Source organism: Eubalaena glacialis, chromosome 5, assembly GCF_028564815.1.
Source record: "Eubalaena glacialis isolate mEubGla1 chromosome 5, mEubGla1.1.hap2.+ XY, whole genome shotgun sequence".
NCBI classification, from domain to species: Eukaryota; Metazoa; Chordata; class Mammalia; order Artiodactyla; family Balaenidae; genus Eubalaena; species Eubalaena glacialis.
Genome location: NC_083720.1, coordinates 66318597 through 66339438, shown reverse-complemented (window position 1 = coordinate 66339438; position 20842 = coordinate 66318597). Strand labels below are relative to the sequence as shown.

At 36.2% G+C, this 20842-nt stretch overlaps 1 protein-coding gene across 5 annotated transcripts in view; it reads left to right on the top strand.

Moving 5' to 3' along the window:
• The window catches only part of PDS5A (PDS5 cohesin associated factor A), a 124500-nt gene extending 106088 nt beyond the window's left edge, over positions 1-18412 (top strand). For 3 of the 5 annotated variants that reach the window (XM_061192183.1, XM_061192185.1, XM_061192182.1), the window contains exons 29-33: positions 1811-1873; positions 2608-2753; positions 4334-4442; positions 8588-8864; positions 15852-18412. In XM_061192183.1, coding sequence (XP_061048166.1) covers positions 1811-1873; positions 2608-2753; positions 4334-4442; positions 8588-8864; positions 15852-15994 — 738 coding nt within the window. In that variant the 3' untranslated portion in view covers positions 15995-18412. Of the gene's footprint in view, positions 1-1810; positions 1874-2607; positions 2754-4333; positions 4443-8587; positions 8941-14601; positions 14753-15851 lie in introns of all 5 variants that reach the window. The other 2 variants (XM_061192187.1, XM_061192184.1) reach the window with 2 other exon arrangements.
• Positions 18413-20842: the final 2430 nt, after the last annotated feature.

The following is a 20842-nucleotide window of genomic DNA, read 5'->3' as shown; positions in this document are numbered from 1 at the left end:
CTAACTAAAGCTGTTTAAGTTTTTCCAGCTAATTTGGATTAAGAAACTTTTTCAAAAAGAATGCCTTTTATTTATTACCCACTTTAAGGTGGTATTTTAAAGTTTAACTTTCCTGTGCTTTGTTTAAAAAACTATCCTTAATATTTTTAATTGGAAAAAATAAGGCATTTAAAATTTTCAACAAAAATTTTAATCAGACTTTGATTTAGTACTCAGAATTTACTCTGCCTGGTTTTGGTAGGAATAATAAAGATTGCAAAGTTACTTCTGTTCTCATTGAATTTAGTGGTCTTTATAAATACTCCTGAGTGAGCTCTTGAATTTAAATTTACTTTATTGTTGACCCAGGGCTATCATGACTGGAATAGTACCCAAATAGAATCTTCATACCTCATCAAGAATTTAAATTGCTGTTTGTCACTACACCTAATTCTAATTGTTTTTTGTTTTGATATGAAACTTAGAATGTCTTTAGCCTTCTTAATAATAATTTCAGTTTTCTTCTGTTTTCAATGATCAGCTTTCCTCATTTCCTTTTCTAATATGGTATAAATTCAGACAGGAGAAAACTAGGCATATTAAGATAGTGAGCTTAGTGAAGCTATAGTATATCTTCATGTAACATTTATTTTAGCTACATAAAAGCCTTTGTGGGGAAGAAAAGAAAGATACAGCCTTGCCTAGAACACATGCCAAAAGTGTTATTTCTTTTTATAGGCACATTTAAGCCCTCTGTTCTTTTCTGTGACACTAGTGTGAAGGTAAACTTAATAAAAGAAAAATAATTTTTTAAGTGCAATTACTTAAAAATTAATGAACTTCCAGATGGTAGTAAGTCATTTTGCTTCCGTGAGACCATTGTGGTTTACTCGTGTGCTATTCCCAGGATAATTAACACATAGAGGCACCATAGGATCAAATTGAACTCTTATACAGATATAACTTTCAAAAGTATCATCAGTGTCCACATTTGGTTTAATTCATTTATTAACTGGTTAATATCACTGCTGCCAAAGAACATTATAATTGACTTAATTAGATTTTGATGGTGTATTTACCTTTATGATTTGGACAGTCTAGGTTCTAGGAAACAAAATATTTTTAATTAAAGTAACATTTTTTTTCAGTAAGGATAATTTTCTTGAGATTCTGTGTGGGGTTCTTTTAGTGAATATTAAGTGCCTGATATATGCATAGTACCATTTTGGATGCTTTGAGAGCCCCAAAGAAGTAAATTTTAGGGACTTCCTGGCAGTCCAGAGCTTAAGACTCCGTGCTTCCACTGCAGGAGGCGTGGCTTCAGTCCCTGGTCGGGGAACTAAGATCCCGTGTGCCACGTGGTGCGGCCAAATAAATTTTTAAAAAGTAAATTTTATAGTAGAGTGGAGAACATAGTTCATTGAATAAACTGGAGACTGTTTGCCCTGAACCATATGAAAGAATAGAAGTGTGTTTTATTTAAAATGTGATTTAAGGGAATTCCCTGGCATTCCAGTGGTTAGGACTCCGTGCTTTCACTGCCAATGGCCTGGATTCAATTCCTGGTCAGGGAACTAGGCTCCTGCAAGCCGCGTGGCGCTGCCAAAAAAAAATGTGATTTAAGTAATTTATATCTGACATTTGACTACGTCTTGTGTGTCACTGAGTTAATTTTAAAACTAGACTTATGGTATGGTTCATGAAATATGCTTTGATGGTTTGATATGTTTCTTAGCACAAATGAAACTGTTATTGTAAAGCAGAATGCCTTGAAAAGTCTTGTATGGACAATAAAAATATGTTCACTTTTTTTTGTTTGTTTTTTTGATAGGACTTCTGTAATGACAAGAGTTATATTTCAGAAGAGACAAGAGTACTTCTGTTAACAGGAAAGGTATTATGTACTAGATAATTGGGGGATCTTTGTCTCATGTGCATATTACTTCTGCTATTCTTAGAAATAACCTTTAAATGTCCCTCGGATTTTATAGTTCCTGATTCTTAGGGATCATGTTGTGGATTATAGCATCTAAAGCATTTGTTCTCTCAGGCTTTTTTTTTGCCATGAACCACTTTAGAATTACAACCATGTGTTCTCAACAGTACTGATAGGCTTCAAGTTATTTAGAATTCACACAGCAAATTTCCCTGAAAAATGGTATAATAAATTTAGATGTGTAAGATAAAGATAATTTTAAAGTACTAATAAGTTAGATAATTTATATTCTATAAAGGTAATATGACATCTAAAAGAGCAAAGGGAAATTTAATATTTGATAAAGTGTCTAAACTATTACTATATACACTCAGTAGTTTACCTGTAAGACATTTTATTATGTCTTAATTATTATGTATTTCACTGTTTTAGGGACACTTTTTATTTTGATTGAGCAATAGGAATAATTAAATATTGCATAGTTATTTTTAAGTAGAGGTAATGCTTTTGATTTGTAATTATGTTTAGATATAGTTTTACAGAATTATCATTTCTAATAAATTTAAGATTTAACTTTCCAAAGCAACAACAATTCCTGGCCTTAAGCGAAACAGTATCCCTTACATGTGTCTAAATTTGTATGTATTCCTTTCAGTAAGGTATAAAATAACATGCATATATGTAATTTTTAGCCAAAACCTGCTGGAGTACTAGGTGCGGTAAACAAGCCTTTATCAGCAACGGGAAGGAAACCATATGTTAGAAGCACTGGAGCTGAGACTGGAAGCAATATTAATGTAAATTCAGAGCTGAACCCTTCCACCGGAAATCGATCAAGGCAATTTTTTTCTCCAATTGTTTTTGTTACTATCACTCACTACTTGGTTCATCTTTCAGTTTCTTTTCTTAAAGCACTGTAACACAAAAATGGACTTTAGGAAACATCTTAGTAAAAAACAGTAGTGCTAAATTTTAGTATAATTAATGATGGAAATTGAGAGTGTACTACACATTTTGAAACTGTTTAGCATTCTAAATGTGTAGAAAAGTTAAATGGAAAAACGTAAGAATTAGTAATATAGTAAAACTAATTTACATGGAAGTGTGTGTATGTGTTTAAATTTAACACTTAGGAGAACTGAAAATGTAACTCTTTAAATATTTAATTTATATGCTTTTTAACTCAAAATTAGTATAGCATGAGTAGAGATAACATTGTTAATAACATTTTCCACTTATTAAGGATTCCATGTTTGGGACTTCCCTGGTGGTCCAGTGGCTAAGACTCTGCGCTCCCAATGCAGGGGGCCCAGGTTCGATCCCTTGTCAGGGAACTAGATCCCACATGCCACAACTAAGTTCGCATGCCACAACAAAGATCCTGCATGCCACAACTAAGACCTGACACAGCCAAATAAATAAATATTTTTTAAAAAGAGTCCATGTTTAACATGTCAAGTGTTTACTGTCTTAGCTACTGCATAAAAATTTTCATCTGACCCTACTCTTACCAACACTAAATATTGAGGCTTTTAAAGATTTTATTCTAATTCATGAAATTTTAAGCATAAATTCAGTGGTGGTGTTTTAAACACATTTTTAGCAGTAGAATCCCAAAATATAAAAAAATTAATGTGGAACATCTGTGGTTTACATAGATGGTGGGGGTCAGACACCTCCCCTATGGCCTCTTCTTGCAGCCCCTTCCCTTGCAGAGCATTAAGAACAAACACAGACTGGAGAAAACTATACGCTCATCTGTTGTTTTTTTGTTTTTTTTTTAATTTTTATTTATTTATTTATTTGTTTATTTTTTGGGGGGGCTGTGTTGGGTCTTCGTTTCTGTGCGAGGGCTTCCTCTAGCTGCGGCAAGCGGGGGCCACTCTTCATCGCGGTGCGCGGGCCTCTCACTATCGCGGCCTCTCTTGTTGTGGACCACAGGCTCCAGACGCGCAGGCTCAGCAGTTGTGGCTCACGGGCCCAGTTGCTCCGCGGCATGTGGGATCTTCCCAGACCAGGGCTTGAACCCATGTCCCCTGCATTAGCAGGCAGATTCTCAACCACTGCACCACCAGGGGAGCCCCATCTGTTGTATTTTTGCTTTGTTTTAGGGTTTTCCACCCCCAGCAGATAGGCTTATAGAATAGTTGTGTTGTTTGTTGCTTGTCAACTAAGCTTTCTATCTGGTGGGTTTAGGCAGTCATTTCTGTCTTACATTAGTAAGGTAAGATGGAAATCCAAAACGATATAGTAGAGCAGTAGTCTGTAACCACAGAAGATCTGAGTCTTGTTAATGTTACTTCACTTGGCCAGACTTCTAAATCAGCCTAAGCCTCTTTCCTTATTGGTATAGTGAGAGAGTACACTTCCTATTCATGTGGTGAAATAAAGAAGCTTTGGTTTATTTCTCTTCAACAGGGAACAGAGTTCAGAGGCAGCAGAAACTGGAGTTAGTGAAAATGAAGAGAACCCTGTGAGAATTATTTCTGTGACACCTGTAAAGAATATTGACCCAGTAAAGAATAAGGTAAATTTTAAAATTTAACAAGTGGGTTTTTCCCATGGAGACTCTTACTACAATTTTATGATGGGGTAAGAAACCCACGGTCGACGCATTAATATATACTACATACTATACCTGTGTGTATACCACCCCCTGCTATACTTACTGGGCTTCCACTCTACAGAAGTGATTCTGTCTATGTCCACTCTCTTCATTTACCAGAGTTTGTTACCAGAGTTTGTGGTCACCTTCTCCCACCCTACTTCTCCCAATACCTTGAAAGAATAGGAACTGAAGTGTTTTGAGATCTTGTTTTCAAAACTTTATTGACTCCCACCAGGGATCAACACTCTGTTTCTGTTGTTGTTAAGTTAAACTTAATGAGCTGACCTTTTAAAATATGTTTGAGTTTTTATTTAACAGCTGCATTCTTTGATGGTGTGGTGTATCTTTTAACTGTGGCCCCCGATATTCTTAACAATTTTTTGGCGGGACAGAAAGGAGTATAACATTGGTAGGAGGATAACTTTCCTCAGTAAGAATGACCTAATACTATTATTTCTTTTTCTATAGAATCATGTTCTTGACATACTTTTTTTACCCCCCATATATTTATGGTATTATCAAATGTTTTAGGAGTTATCCTCAGGTACATAAAATATGGGACTATACAGTTATTCCACAGTAGCTGAACTTTTCCTGTCCAAACTCATCTGAATTCAAACTGAATAGGTAAGGATACATTTTTTAGGTCAGTCTCTGACTATCCATACTCTTGCTGTTTGCTATCTGAACTTCAGTATGTCAGTAAATTCAGGTAACAGGGAACCTCTCACTTTCAAAACTCTTAGAATTCAGAAACCAGTAGATTTAGATATTGTGGGATCCTTCTGTAGAACTAAACATTGAACATAATCATGCTTAGATGCAGATACGCATATTGCCACAGATACTTAAACATGCTTATAATATGTATTAAGAGGTGGTACAGGGATGCAAATGTTTATCTAGTACAAACACCTATCTATAACCTTTTCAACCTCTGCTGTAGAATTGTATAGAAGATAAATTGGACATTTGAATTCTAATTTCTGAGGGGCCAAAATATTACTTTGATTGATCTGTAATATTATATTGTTCCAAACACTGTTTTAACTTTTTCATACTTCCAAAGAATGTTTTAACAGATACACTGTTGCCTGAAGAGACAGGGGTTGTATTTTGACAAAAGCCTGATAGCTTCCCAGTCAGATCTCCCATAAGTTGATATGATCATTTCTTTCCAGGGTCTGGTTCTCAGTCTTGCAGGCTCAAAACACTATCTTTTGTACTAAAAGAAGATAAAGATCTAAGAGAGTGTTTCTTGGTAACCAATTGCTCAAAAAGATTGATGCATAAACCAATTTATTAGTTACGTATATAAAAATTATCCAGCAAATTGTATATGCATGTTTACAAATCAGAACATTTTCTCCTATTATTTACTCTGTGAGCAAAATCAAATGGTAATATGAAGAATGAATAAGGGAGGTGGTTAAAAGAAGAAATAACACAGTAACATTCCATGGAGCAGGCAGGCAGTACCACCAGTGTTGCCCTTTAGAGTCTTGAATTACTTCATGCCTACAGCTGACAACTCCCATTTCCTCTTCATTTGGCTTTTGCATGAATTCTTTATACATATGCACATATACATAATGTTCATAAATGTGTAAATAGGATCATGTGCATGACTTTAATAGTCTTTTTTTCCCCTTTTAAACAGCCTTATCTGTGTGTTCAATTTTTTCTCTACATGTTATCATTTTCATGTTTGTATACACATAAATCTTCCTTTCCCTGTTCTTTGTCACTACAATGTTGCATTAAATTTACTGGTGATGTTGTTTCTAGGGGCTAATAAGTTCTAGTAGTGGGAATGCTAGGTCAAGGAGTAAATATACTAGAGATTTTAGATATTTTCGTATTGTTTTCTTCGAAAATTAGAACACTTGACATTTCTACCAGCAGGGTACTTTTTCCTGTATATACCAACAACAGGTTTTATAGTTCTTTTGAATTTTTTTCAGTTTAAAGTATCAAAACTAATGCCCCACTATTGTTTTAATTTATATTTCTCTGATGATCAGTATTTTTGTTGACCATTTGGATGTACTCTTGTGTGAACTGCCTGTTCATATTTGCCCGTTTTTAAATTATCTTCTTCTCGTTTAACTCAACTTTTTTTTTTTTTTTGGCCATGCCATGCGCCTTGCAGGAAATTCGCCGACCAGGGATTGAACTGAGGCCATGGTAGTGAAAGCCTGGAATCCTAACCATTAGGCCACCAGGGAACTCCCTAACTCAACGTCTGATACTGTAGTAGTTTTACCTTCTTGTTAACATTCTTGCTCCCTTCCAATCTCATCACCAAATATAGCAGCCAGTGTGATCTTCTTAAAATATAATTTGGATTGTTTGTCCTCTATTTAAAGTCCATCAATGACTTTTATTAGCACTTAGAATAAAATCAGATTTCTTAAATGCCCCATAAGGCATTCATGATCTGGCCCATGCCTGCTTCTCCTACCTTATACCAGTCTCACATCACTTCAAGTTCCTTAAATTTTCCAAGCTCTTTCCTTCTTCAGGTACTTCATGCTGCCTCTTCCATCTGTCTAAAATACTTCACTTTTCATGTGATAAGTCCTGCTTTGATATTGTTTAATTAATATTCCCCAGAAGAACCAATGAGAAATTGATGCTTCCTCTGTTTTTTTTTTCTGAATGCCCTTTTCTTTAATCTCTTAGCACTTAGGGTAATCTGTACTTAAATGTTTGTTTACTCTTTAAAAAATTAGTCACCTACTATTCTAATCTGTTTGAGGACAGGAAAAATAACAGTTTTGTTCCCCAATCTATGGGGAACATAGCAGCCACTGCACCTAACAGGCATTCAGTTGAATGGTTTCTACTTCAAGTTTAACCACACTTAGTTGTTTTTATTGACCCTTCTTATTTTGCCCAGGAATCTCCATCTTTGTCCAGGGTGCCTTCGCATATCTTTTCTCTGATCCATTTTGTATTGTTTTACAGTTTAAATCCTGTGGACCACCTTACTCTTGTTCCCTCATGATGATTTTTGTAACACGACTCTCCACATCCCAAGAGGGTGAAAGAAGTAGAAGTCATCATTCTCATTAGCTTATCATCCTGGAAGGATGGATTTAAGTCTAGCTGCCCATGTTAAAGGCTCTGATACTGTCTCTTAAGATAGGGTTTACTTTAATGTTAATCCTCAACGTGAAACACTGATTTGTGGATTTTCTAACTTAAGATACTACTTTCACTTAAGTAAATTTTCTTGAAACATGAAAGATTTATATATGTTTCCCTGGTCACTGAAAACATTTTTTTGGGAAATGAAAATTAATTAGTTAATTAATTGAAAAGATAAAGTCATTTTTTGGGTGAGGATAGTGTTCCTTTGTTTCCCTTGAATCAATTAAAATTATTATAATTGACTCCTAAATATCATACATATAAAGGTCACTTTCATTCTGAAAACTGTTATTCCTCCTAATGTCCATTATGTCTCATATTAAAATAGAATTTTATTACTTTGAACATTTTAGATGACAATATGTAATATATATGCCAAACAAAGAGGAAAAAAGAGAATGTTCAGAAAAAAGTAGAAGGTTAATGATTGATAAAGTAAGAAGAGACAAAAGTTAGAATGAATGAGTGGAGTGAGATATTAAAGAACTTTGTGTCACAGAACTACAAAGATTATTATAGTTAGATGCATCATAGAGAAAGAAAATAACATTGAATTATGAAAACATCCCCCCCTTTTGAAAAGTGATACATTAAGAGCATACCACAATAAAAAGGACCTTTTCATTTAAAATGGCTGTGAAAGCAAAACTGAGTAGGTTTTCTCTTATATAACTGCCTATGCACCTTAGTAAGCATTTATTGAGTATATTATATATGCCAAGCACTATGGTAGGCACCTCATTCAGTCCTTACCCTTAAGGAGTTTACATTCTTCATGGGATGTAAGCAGTTAATTAGAAGCCCTGGAATTCCAACTCTTTTAAAATACTTGCAGAATACTTCTTTCTAGTATAGATCAGTGATATTTAAGGAATTTATGTTCATAGAATTGTTTTCTGCTCTTTTAGGAGATTAATTCTGATCAGGCTGCCCAGGGCAACATCAGCAGTGACCGAGGAAAGAAAAGAACAGTAACAGCAGCTGGTGCAGAGAATATCCAACAAAAAGCAGATGAGAAAGTAGATGAATCAGGACCACCTGCCCCTTCAAAACCCAGGAGAGGACGTCGACCCAAGTCTGAATCTCAGGGCAATGCAACCAGAAATGATGATATAAATAAACCTCTTAGCAAGGGAAGAAAGAGAGCCGCAGTCAATCAGGAAAGCCCTGGAGGTTTGGAAGCAGGTAATGCCAAAGCACCCAAACTGCAAGACATAGCCAAAAAGGCAGCACCAGCAGAGAGACAAATTGACTTACAAAGGTAACGTACACCATTCTTTCTGAACTTTGAATTTAGACATCTTGTTTTAATCCTAGTTGCCAGTCACCCCCAAACACCTAGGCATTTGGGAGTGAAAACTGCCCCTGGTTTTCCTGAGTAAGTTATGGTGGCATTTGCTTTTATCTCATAACTTTCAGGACAACAATTTGAAGAGAGATCTCCTTTTTTTCTTTGGTTAATTTTTAATTAGGATATGGTTTTTGATGTTTCTATTTATTAGCAAGGATAACATTGTCTTGGTCTCCCTCACATAGTTGCATGGGGTTTTCTAAATATAAACGGCTACCTTTTTGATACAGAGATCCCAGAGTGGAATAGATAGATGTCATGGCATGCTCTTTAATTCCACTTGTTACAGTAAATTTTAACATAAGTCAGCACCTTACCTTTCCCCCACCCTCCCCAATGGGAATAACCTCACAGCTGCTCATCTTTGATCATGTTTGTGTTGGGATTTCAGATTTTCCACACTGTAACAGTGGTGCCCCAATTGGAGATCTAGAAGTTGGCTCCTTACTTGGTCTACAATTAGAACTTAGCTCTATACTGCTTCTTTTTCCTTATATACCTATACCTCATTCATCTCCCCCCTGAATTAGATTGTAAGATTTTGAGTTCCTTCTAGGAAAGAACCAGCTCTGACCATGTCAGGACACCCTCACCATCCTGCTTCAATATTTTTATAAAGTACAGTGTTGCTAAGGCATATGTGTTTGTAAGTACATTTTTTAAAATTACCACTTTTGAAATTTGGACGTTTGAGCTACTAAATTTTCTTACATTTTAAGTGTCTCTGAGTACCTTTTTCAACATCTCATGGCAGCTGATCCAGGCCCAAACCTGACTAAGTAATGGGTGTTTCTTCTACTTAGTCACTTCTACTTTTATGGACTAAAAGTGTGGTAAGGAAAGCCAGTATTGGGGGCAAATTTATAATTTTTCTCCTCAAACCTGGACCTTTAACCTGGAACAACATACTTAACCTCGGCCTCCTTTTCTTCATCATTAAGGCAGGATGATAATGCCTTCCTCAAAGGACTGTTCCAAGAATTAAATGGTCATTAAATATAAAGCACTTAACAAAATGCCTTGTACAGAATAAATGCTCAGTAATTATTTTAACCATTGTTTTGAATTCTAGTTGCTTTACCTCTTAATATATTTTTAGTTATAGAAAAGCTGAACAAATTTCGTTGGAGATTGCCAGAATTCTCTTAAGAGTTTCTAGAATTCTAGCCATTCCTCACCCACATAATACTGATCATCACACCCAGGCCACCTGAGCCACCTGACCTTACCTCTCATGTGCTGTCCTTTTGCCATCTAACCAAAATATCCAGGCACTTACTTGGACCCTGAAAACGTTTTCAGTAGCAACCAACCTTGTCTCTGAAATTGAGCATTGTAAAACCCATTGCTCTGCTTTTAGTTACACCATTTGCCCCAAAAGCATTAAACAAACCAACAAAAATGGCTTACATGCCAGAGACTGGTCTTGATTAAAAATGGCCTTGGGCCTTTTTAAAACTCTTAAAACATCTTTTTTAAGAGTGAAAAGACACCTTAGAAGTCTTAAGTATGTCAGTTAGTAGATCAGTTGAGCAGTGTGTTATCCAAAATACAGAATTCTTTGATGGTTTTATAGTCTCAGTGAAGTTAGATGGTTAAATTTGGTGTTCATGATAACACTGTACTTCAGTAAAACAGATCAAAGATTTTGCACACATACTTCAGAAACTTCTGGTTGAAGTATTGACTACTAATTCGTGGCTAACACAACATAGAAGGACATTCTGAAACTTTCTCCCAAGCTTCCTTTTGTCTTTTCCATTCTTTCCTGAATCTAATATACAACTCTGCCCTTAAATTCTAGCATTATGACTTCAGCTTGGAAACCTAACTTACTCCAGAAACTCTATTACTCATGATAGCCTCTTGCACAGGATTGAATGCACTATAGGCACATGAGTATTACTCCTTATACTTCTCATTTGTTCTAACAAATATGGACAGATAAACTGCCAGCATTGCGCTGGATGTTGGCAGTACAAAAGTATCCAAAATGGATAGGTTCCTGCCCTCAAAGAATATACTTCCCCAGCTTACCAATTCCAGAATAGAGCAGAAAACTTTCGCTTTAGGTCTTCTGATTGATAAAAGTATAAGAATTATTTTTTTATTACTATGTAAAACAATGAAATTCTGACTTATGCCACAATATGGATCGGCCTTAAGGACATGATGCTAAGTGAAATAAGCCAGACCCCAAAGGACAAATACTATATGACTCCACTTCTATGAGATACGAGAGTAGTCAAATTCATAGAGACAGCATGAGGTAGTTGCCAGGAAGAGTGGGAGGAGAGAATAGGCATTACTATTTAATGGGTACAGAGTTTCAGTTTGGAAGATGAAAATATTCTAGAGATGAATGGCAGTGATTTATGTTACATATATTTTATTTCACTTAAAAAATTGCTACATAAGATTAATAATAGCTAACACTAATATAATGCTTATTATGAGCCAGGCTCAATTCTAAGCTCTTTGTTAACCTATTAAATGCTTAAAACATCTCTACGTGGGTAAGTACTATCATTATCCCCAGTTTATAAAGAGGAGAGAACCAGGAGTAGAGAGTCCATGTAGTTTTTGGTCCCTTTGCTTATATAAATAGTGGAGGCAGCATTAAAACCAGGCACCGTCACTCTGGAGTCCACACTATATTGTACTTTAAGGTAAAATTAAGTCTTAATTCTACAGGAACTATACATGCACACAAAACTAGTTTAACAGAGGATGCTTTGAAAATATTTACTTCCATATTTTAAATAGCTAATGTAGTTTATATATGTGGTAGTTTCCATGAAATGGAAAATCTTTGCATATAGTTTATTATTTATAATTATTACATAAGAAGCTAGTTTATTTAAAATAATCGTAGGTTAAACCAAACAACAACTATAGTCATCTTTTTAACCTATTTCAGAGTTTATGCAAACAAAAGCCCCTGTATTTTAGCTTCAGAGAGGGAAAAAACCAAGAGAGATCAGATGTTCTTGAATTCAAGTGGCAAACTTAAGTGAAGCACCTAATGCTATAAGAACATTGAAAGACCGTAGTGAATATTAGGTAGAATAATGTATGGGGTATTTGCAATGGTGCTTGGCATATATATTGGTAGAAATAATAGTGATAATAAGGAAAGGTTGTTGAATGTATATTTGCCTTGCCAACGATCATTATGAAGCAAGTACAACCCTATGTTAGAGATAAGGGGGTTAGACCTGAAAAAATTACTTTCTCAGGCCACCTGGCCAGTGCTACACAGAACAGGGTTTTGAATCCAGGCTGTGTCCCTTATTAATCGCCTTACTGTACTGCTAACAGTGGCAGCTGCATTCATGTTCCTCCTCTATGAACATTCACAACTCTGTTATTTTTTTTTTCTCTTAATGTGTAAAAGGAAATGTTTTAAGGTATAGTAACCACCAAGCGATGGAATAGACAGGCACACTGAAACAAAAGTTCCTTGTTTGTGACTCAGCTGTTGTTCTAACTATCCTTCAACTTGAGGAGAAAACGTTGAATGGTCAAAATCCTGAAGGTGCCAGCTTTATTTTTATTTCATGGGAAACTATATAGCTTTCACCTTCCTACAAGATTCTAAACATAACTTTTGATTAACCGAAGGTATTTACCTATGATTGATTTGACATCTCACCTGTATGTTCCTGAGACCTGGTGAGGATCAGATACAGGTTAAAGCCACATGATTGAACAATTCTGAATACAGAGCTAATATAACACCTTGAATCATCCTGTTAAGGTTATCATTACACTTTGAACCATCTCATTAGTAAAAGAAGAAACAGGGTTGCCAAAGCTGAGAGCCATCAAGCACCGCATTTCTGAGCTAAGGATGAACCCAGAATGGTAGGAACAGCTCACTTATTGCCCTGGCAACTTGAAGCGTAGCCTAGAGTCCTTGCATTGTGGAACCAGATCTGGATCTGGATCACTGCACTAAAGTAGTTTACCCCTGGATTTTAAGCTTGAATGCAAGCCTTTGAGAAATAAGGCCCAGCACCCTTGTGCTTCTCTGTGGCCCTGCTTTCTAACACTGTTTCATCTGTCTTTTCCTTTACCTTGCATTATTCTTCACACATTTTACTTGCTTGCTTTCTCACTTCCCTGATGGTCAATTCCTGCGCTGATCACAACTGTCCTTACATTAACATCTGAAAAGAGCCTTTTCCTGACACTACCCTCCCTTCTTTACTCCATGTGCTCCTTTGTAGATCTGTCTGAATACAAGATGATCTCAAGGCAGTCAGTCTACACTGTATACTAGGACCACCTCCAGAAAACTTGCCCATTTTTATTACTTGGTATTTATACTCATCATATTGTATGATTATTTCAACTTTATTATTAAATAAATAATGAAAACCATTTTTGAGGCCCTAGTATATTCCAGCCACAGTCTAGATGCTTTATGTTTGTAACCTCATTAATCCTTCAGCCCTGTAAAAAGTAGGACCTTGATAAATGGTAGCCTTTAAATACCATAGCATTTAATATGCTATGGTATTTAAATACCATAGCAATCACTTATGTGTAGCAAGTGCACACCCCTCTAGAATTCCTCTTACTAGGTCCTCTCACTGACATTAGGTAAATAATAATTTTTAGTATGACTACTTATATACTTTATTAATTCAAGGATAGATATGTTATTCCACCAAAATACAAAAACCGTGTACAGAAATTTCCTGGCATAGAATTTACTTAATCTGGGAGTTCATACATTTTAACTTGTAAACGTAACTGTAGGATTTTTAGATCCCTCTGGATTTTTGCAGTAAATCTATTCCATCAGAGGTTTTGTGTGTGTGTGTGTGTGTGTGTGTGTGTGTGTGTGTGTGTGTGCCAATAAATGTTCCTGTTTATATTTTGGGCTGCATTTGGAATTGTTACTTCTTTTGAGAAAATTCCTTGAATTTACCCTGTAAATTTATGAAAATCAGCCATTTGTATACTGTAGTCGGGAAATAGTATCTGAACAACTGGACACTTAATGTTGGCTTCCTGAGTTTGGGAATGGAGGATTCATCATCATTTCAGTTGTTTATTTACTTGTTTTTCCTTTGTTTTTGAATTATTATTCAAATGGAAAACAATTCCAAATATTTTGCATTGAAAATGTGTTTTTATAGGTCTGCTGATTCTTGAGTTTGTTTTATTTATCTTTGAGGCCAAATTCTTCCATGAAAGAGAAAATACCAATAAACACCAGTGGAGACACAGTCCTTAAACTTGGGACTTACGGGGAAACTGTGAATTTAAGGAAGTTACCTATAAATAACAGACTATAGTTTTCCCATCTTTGGATTAATATGTTTTGCTTAGTATGCTTAATATTGGAGTGTTCAAGAATCTTGGAATTTCTATTTTTTTTAAGCAAAGGATTTCCTGTGCTCATTTGTATATTGAGAGTTTCCTCACATCACATGGGTTTGTATCTTAAAGTATCCCCTAAGTGTGTTTCCTCATGTATTAAACAACCGTGTATTAGTTTAATATGAATATTCTTCAGTAACAAGTGAATTTTTATCAAAATAATATGAAATTTTTCAGAAGCCAAGTGCTCGGAAGTGATGGCGATTCACTTTGGGACATAGAATCAAGTCCAGGAAATTCTTCCAGTGATCTGGATCGTTTAAAAGTCTGTGAGAGCAGCCAGGAAGATACTGAGGACTCAGAGCTAGTAAAGGGAAGCTTCCTGAAGGTGCAGCAGGCAGCTTGTAGAGGATTCTTTGATATCATATTATTAAATTTTATCTATTATAACAAATTAATTTAATACTATGTAAGAATCTTAATCACTTATTAGCTTTTTTTGGTTAGCATTGTTATCTTTATAAAAAGGTATATGTTATGTTGGGGTTTGGGAATATAAGTAAACAGCCCCCTTATCTTTCTCTCCCAAGTTTGGAATTGTTAAAAAGGAGATACCGTCTTAATACTGATGTGGCTGATTAAAAATGTGGAATGACAGGGAGTTCCCTAGTGGCCTAGTGGTTAGGATTCTGGCCTTTCACTGCCCTGGCTCGGGTTCGATCCCTGGTTGGGGAACTGAGATCCCACAAGCCACGCTTCCCCCCCGCCACCCAAATGTGGAATGACATAGGCCAGGTAACAACTAATGCCTTGCCCCTAAATTGAACGACCTCAGGCAGACCAGAACACACCTTTTGGAGGCAAAGGAGAACAAATCTAGACAAGACCAAATCCCAGTATGCTCAGTTTTTCCTTCCCCCACCCCCTCACCCATTAGATGGGTTCTTCCTTCTCCCAGAGAGGAGTAGGTGAGGGGAGAAGAGAAAGAGACCCTATCCCACTACTTCATGCTTCCAGAGGTCATAATTTTCCCTCCCTATTAGGGAAATAGGATCAGTGGGGCATTTCTCTTAACAGAATTAAGCTAAATTTTCCTCCTTTTTTTAGTACACTAAAGAACAGAACTTATTTTGCTGCTTTTAAATTCATTTGCCATAGTGTCTAGTAATTTTTCTACTACATAATTTTGAAAGTATTAATTAAAAATCACAGTTACTTCAAATAGCTTTTAGTGTTTTATTGTAGTAATAAACAGATTGGGCACTGGGTAGCAATGCTTAATGGTTGAAAATAAAAACTTCTTCATTGGTATTGTGTTATTATGTAATTTAGGGAAAGATTCCTAAATCAACTGAAGTGTCACATGAACAATGAAAAAATATTTTTGGATTTTAGATAATAACTATAGAAATGAAATAATCTGTGTATGGTTTGTTTTCCTGTTTATATCTTTTCTAACATTGCTTTCTTCTACTCCTATCCCCAAGGTAAAAAGAAAATTCATTTGCAAAGGGAGAAAATGAAGGTCAAACAGAAGCAGGCTCTAGCTTCTGCAAAAACTTGGATTCAAAATGACCCTGAACAGAAAATGAAGTTAACTTCAAAACACACTTTCTGCCTTGAAAACTGAAAAAAGCTATTACTTCCTTTTTTCACTTGACCACAAGTCCTTTGATGGAAATGTACAGCAGAAACTCTTGAGAGAGAGGCTAAAAGCAACTCTGTTCTACCCTCCCCCCAGACTTTTCTTATGAAAAGTCAATAATTAAGCAAATTGCTTAACACTTGGTTCCAGTTCCTGCATATCTGGAGTTTAACAGCATAATACACCATTAATTTCCATGCTGCAGTCTTTATTTTAAAGAAATTAACAGGATGTCCTTATACTGACAGTGAGAATTCATCAATTTTAGAGCCAGGAATTTCCCATGTTACACAAGAAAAAAATAGAAGTCTACTGAATTAATTTTTTAGAAGAAAAGAGATCAGATTAATTATTTCTTTGTTTTTCCTTTTGGAAACTTTTATGTATAATTCTTTCTGCCTGCCTACTTTTCTGCAAAATGAGATGTACAGATTTCAGTTCCCTGCTATGAAAAGTGATGTGGTGGCAATTTTATGAATGTTGCTTTCTGATTTTTATCAGAGTGAGAAAATAATTAAAATTATTATTGATTTCATATCACTTCATATTTTGATTTCCCCTCCATTTTAGTTTAATATAATTTGCAATAAATGTACATATTGTTGTTTGTTTCATAAAGCATATCAATTTAAAGTGGTTTTTACTCCTGTGATTATGTTGGAATATTTGGAATTTTAAAGGAGTAAAGACTGTCCAGCATTTGATTTTATAATGTTTGTCACCAGATTTTTATTATTGATGTAAAAAAAAAAAAAAGCAATTTTTTAAAATAGTTGGACTCTGGCAGCTTTGTAAGGAAAGTGGGAGGAGTTTAGGATTGCTATCAGTTTTCAGCATTGTGCGATTGGGAAGTAAGTGCTTTGCTTTTTGTCTGCCAGTCCGCGCTCCGTTTTTATGTTTATTTTAGAAAACAACTGTTGCATCAATATATTGTTTCTTGGCATTGTTCAGCATAGGTAATGTGTGCACTTTTTGTGTACACATATTCATATTTAAGTTTTTTGCATAAAATAAATGCTTCTAGATGTCATATGGTAGTCTTTTTTAATCTTTTTATATTATGTTTTCTTGTGAAATTTTTTATGTAAAAGGGCTAAAGTCATAAAGAAACAAAGAACATGATTACAGTCAACTCTCCATTATCTATATAAAATAGTGACTGCCTCAGGTTTTAGATTTTGCAGTAATCATAAAATTAAAATAACAAAGGCATACCATAAGAGCTAATTCAGGAGGAACTTGAGATTGGTCCTTTCTCACGCCCAGAGTTATCACCTGCCCCCATTCTCCACTTTAAGCCCTTCCCCCTAAGCCCTATCTGAATGTGCTCAGTGTCCTTGCACACACCTATCATGGGTTCGAGGGCATAAACGTTTGTGTGATAACTTGGTCTTGACAGGCTGTAGTCTACGTGAGACGTAAAACAAACAGTGAACGTGAGCTGTGTCAAAAAAAAAAAAAGATTGTTAAATGAAATTTTCTGGTAGTAAATGTCACTTATGTTCTCATAGGTAATCAAGAGTTGGCTGTATACTGACTGACTGAAAGATGGGTAATTCTTTTAAATATGCATATACGTACACACTTAAGTATTGGATGATGGCTAGGGAACAGTGGATAACAGTGATAGAAAATAATATCTTTAAAAGGGCAGAAAGAGCTCTACTCTTCCTTATTGCCTCTTCATAACCCTTTAGAAGGAAAGTATAAAATATTGCCTCTGACATGCTGAAAAAGAGTACCTATGCATAAGCATCAGAGAGGTCCCTCAAGCAATCAGTGGGCATGTTCTGTTTAGATTTTGAAGCTCTCTTAGAATCAGACAGCTTGATTCTTAAAGGCCACCAATTTGCCACCAATAAAAAGCACACTGGTAGGGCCTTCTGTCTCTCATCTATCTATCTCCTTTTAACTAATTACCCAGCATCATAGCTGTCTAGATTACCTAGTGTGAAGTCATATTTAACATAATGTAGCAGACAATTCCCATCAGTTATGGCTGCTTAGATTTTTGCAAGAGAGGAGTTAGCTAAAAGGATCTGGTCCACATACATATGTAAATGGCCCACCCCTGATTTTTTAATATAAGCAAGTATCTGGCACTAAGGGATGGGAGAGTAGGATGATAGACTGAGCTGATGGGGAGGGACTTGTTTAAGGGAAACTTGTCATTTTTCCTTTGAAAAAGGAAAAAGTAAAAATCCCTTAGGAATTTGGTATTCACATCTCAGAGAAATACAACACAAAGTGCAGACTTACTTACATTTGAGAATTAATGTTACCCCTTTGTGTCTAGTTTGAAGCTTCTTGTATTTGTCTAAAACTACAAGCCAGAATTTTGTATCTCCTTTGATAAAAAGTGTGTATAATGTAAAGTAGTTTTGCATATTCTTGTGCTGCACATGGGCTGAATTTTTTTAAAAAATTTTTAAAGACTTGAAGAGAACCTTGTAATTTGTGTAAATGACAAGTGTAAAATCCTACCATAAAATGCTAAAAATATGCATTCTTTCAAATAAAACCAAGAAATGCAGCATTATATAGTAGTGTGGAACCCTGAATATTCATGAACCCCCTTGGTATGTCACAAGCTGATAAAATGTCTTTGCATATTTTGTTTAGATTCTGGAGTTTGCACATTAGGGATCAAATGCCACCTTTGAACTTCCTGACTACATACTCTGATGTGGCTTACAGTGACTGAGGGAGAACATAATAATAGATGATAAATTCTTATGGACATTTGGGAAATTTTAGAAATTGTTTAAGAACTTAAAAGTGGCCCTCCATTCATACTATCTATTGATACATACATCTATTTATCGCAAGTTCTGGACATGCACATTTAGTTCAAAAACTAGTTCACAGAGAGCAAACAGATTACATATATGTATCTGGAATAAGAGGTGAACAGAATGAGAAGTAAGAAAAGCTATCATGACTGGTTATGTATTTTACCCTGAATGGGATTATCATTCCACACTTGGGATACTTTTATTCACATGAGTAACTGTCAATAGAAACCACTGGTGACCAACAAGTCTCCAGCAGTCTGACGAGCTTTGCAGCGTGCCTAAATAATGATGGCTTTGCCTACAAGAAGTTTAAAGTTTGCTACAAGCCAGCAACAGTGGAAATCAATGGAAATGAGTGTACATAATCAACACTCAGCCTGTAAACTAGAGCTCCAGCTTTTCATTCCCATTTAAGAGTAATAACCTTCACTTATTTTATCTTGTGCCTATTTCAGAGTCCAACAGGAACATGTACAAAGTACCATTTCTAAGGAACATGGGCCAGGCTAGTTGGTGATCAGGACTTCAAATTTTGGGGTATTTCTCAAATAACGTTTTTTAATCAATGCTGATTACAACTTAAGGCACTTTCCTCCCCTTCCTTCTCTAGTTACTCCTTTCTCTAGCAAAGACCACGCATCCTTTTAAGAAACAGCACTATATGCGTTCTTCCGGGAGAAGCTTGAAAAACAATCAACTGGAGGTCAGTTATACACAGAAGGAGTGCCGTAGTTCAAGGTCCAGATCTGTGCAAGCCAGTAAGAAAGTGTAAGGGTCGGAGGTAACCATTTTGTACAGACTGGGCTCATTGGCAGGGGCTGCCATTAAAACACTAAGATGGGTGCCTTAGAAGGACTAGCAATATAAAGCAAATGGCACAACATGGGCATATATGGCTGTTCAGGTGTCCATTGCCTGGACCTCATAGATGCTGTAGAAGCAGAAAATCCTTACCTTTTCTAGAGAAGTGTTAATTTTGAGAACTGTTTTGAGCACTTAGGTCCCTAAAGTGATTGGGCTGAGCAAGCCACCCGCCTCCGGATTAGCTGGACCTGATGCAGGAGTCAGTTCTCCAGACTGAGGGCCCCCTGGAAGGAGGTGACCATAAGGGTGGGCTGGGGACAGATGAGAAGATGGCTCTTTCAGCAGCACGAACACCACTTGAGCACTTCCCTTGTACAAAACATTGCTTTATTCACAGACTCTGGAATACCTGGTCCCAGCCCCCAAACCTCGGTTGCCCACCATCCTGAGTGCACCCCCATCTCAAGCATAAATTCTGGTGTGTTGATAATTCCTGTGGCTTCTTTGGACAAACTGTAGGGATTTAGTGAGCTTCTCCAATAATCAAATTTTGATGGGGACTCAGGCAGCAACCCCTCAAAGCACCCATTTTAGTTTTATTCTGAGCCTTTTTGAGAGATCACGCTGGTGGCCACCCAACCCAAAAAAACGCCTGAAACCCTTTCCCTCCCAGGAAGGTCTTGACAGTTTTGCCATCCGGTTTCACCTGGCATGTGTGGTGGAGTGTATCCTCCAAGAGAAAGGTCAGCTGCAGAGACAAAAGAATAACCTGCCCCTTTGCCACCCACCGCAGGTTAAGAGCTGAAAGGCAGAAGGCTGGTACCCTTAAAACTACCTTACTTATGACCATTTTACGAGCAGGCTCTTTTAAATGCTGTACATAGAATCGGCCCAGGAGTCCAGGGTCTCTGCATTCATTGCCCATTTGGAAGCTTGGCCTGCCCAGGGAAGCTTATAATTATGTGTAGCAGGGCCTGCCTCTTTCTAGAAGTCTATTACATCATTTGCAGTCTCCTAATTCCACCTTTTCATCACAATGGTAACATAAATGGCAATGAAGTGTTTGTTGTCCAAAGGCCTGATCTTCAATTGATGCGTGATTTCTCTCTTACTGATAATTTTGGCGTTGTGTTTTGAAGGTCAAAGCTACCTAAATTTTACAGTTCCTATGGAAGGATGAAGGACATTACAAATATTCCACAATTAAGTGGAAAAAAGAAGAAAGACACACAGC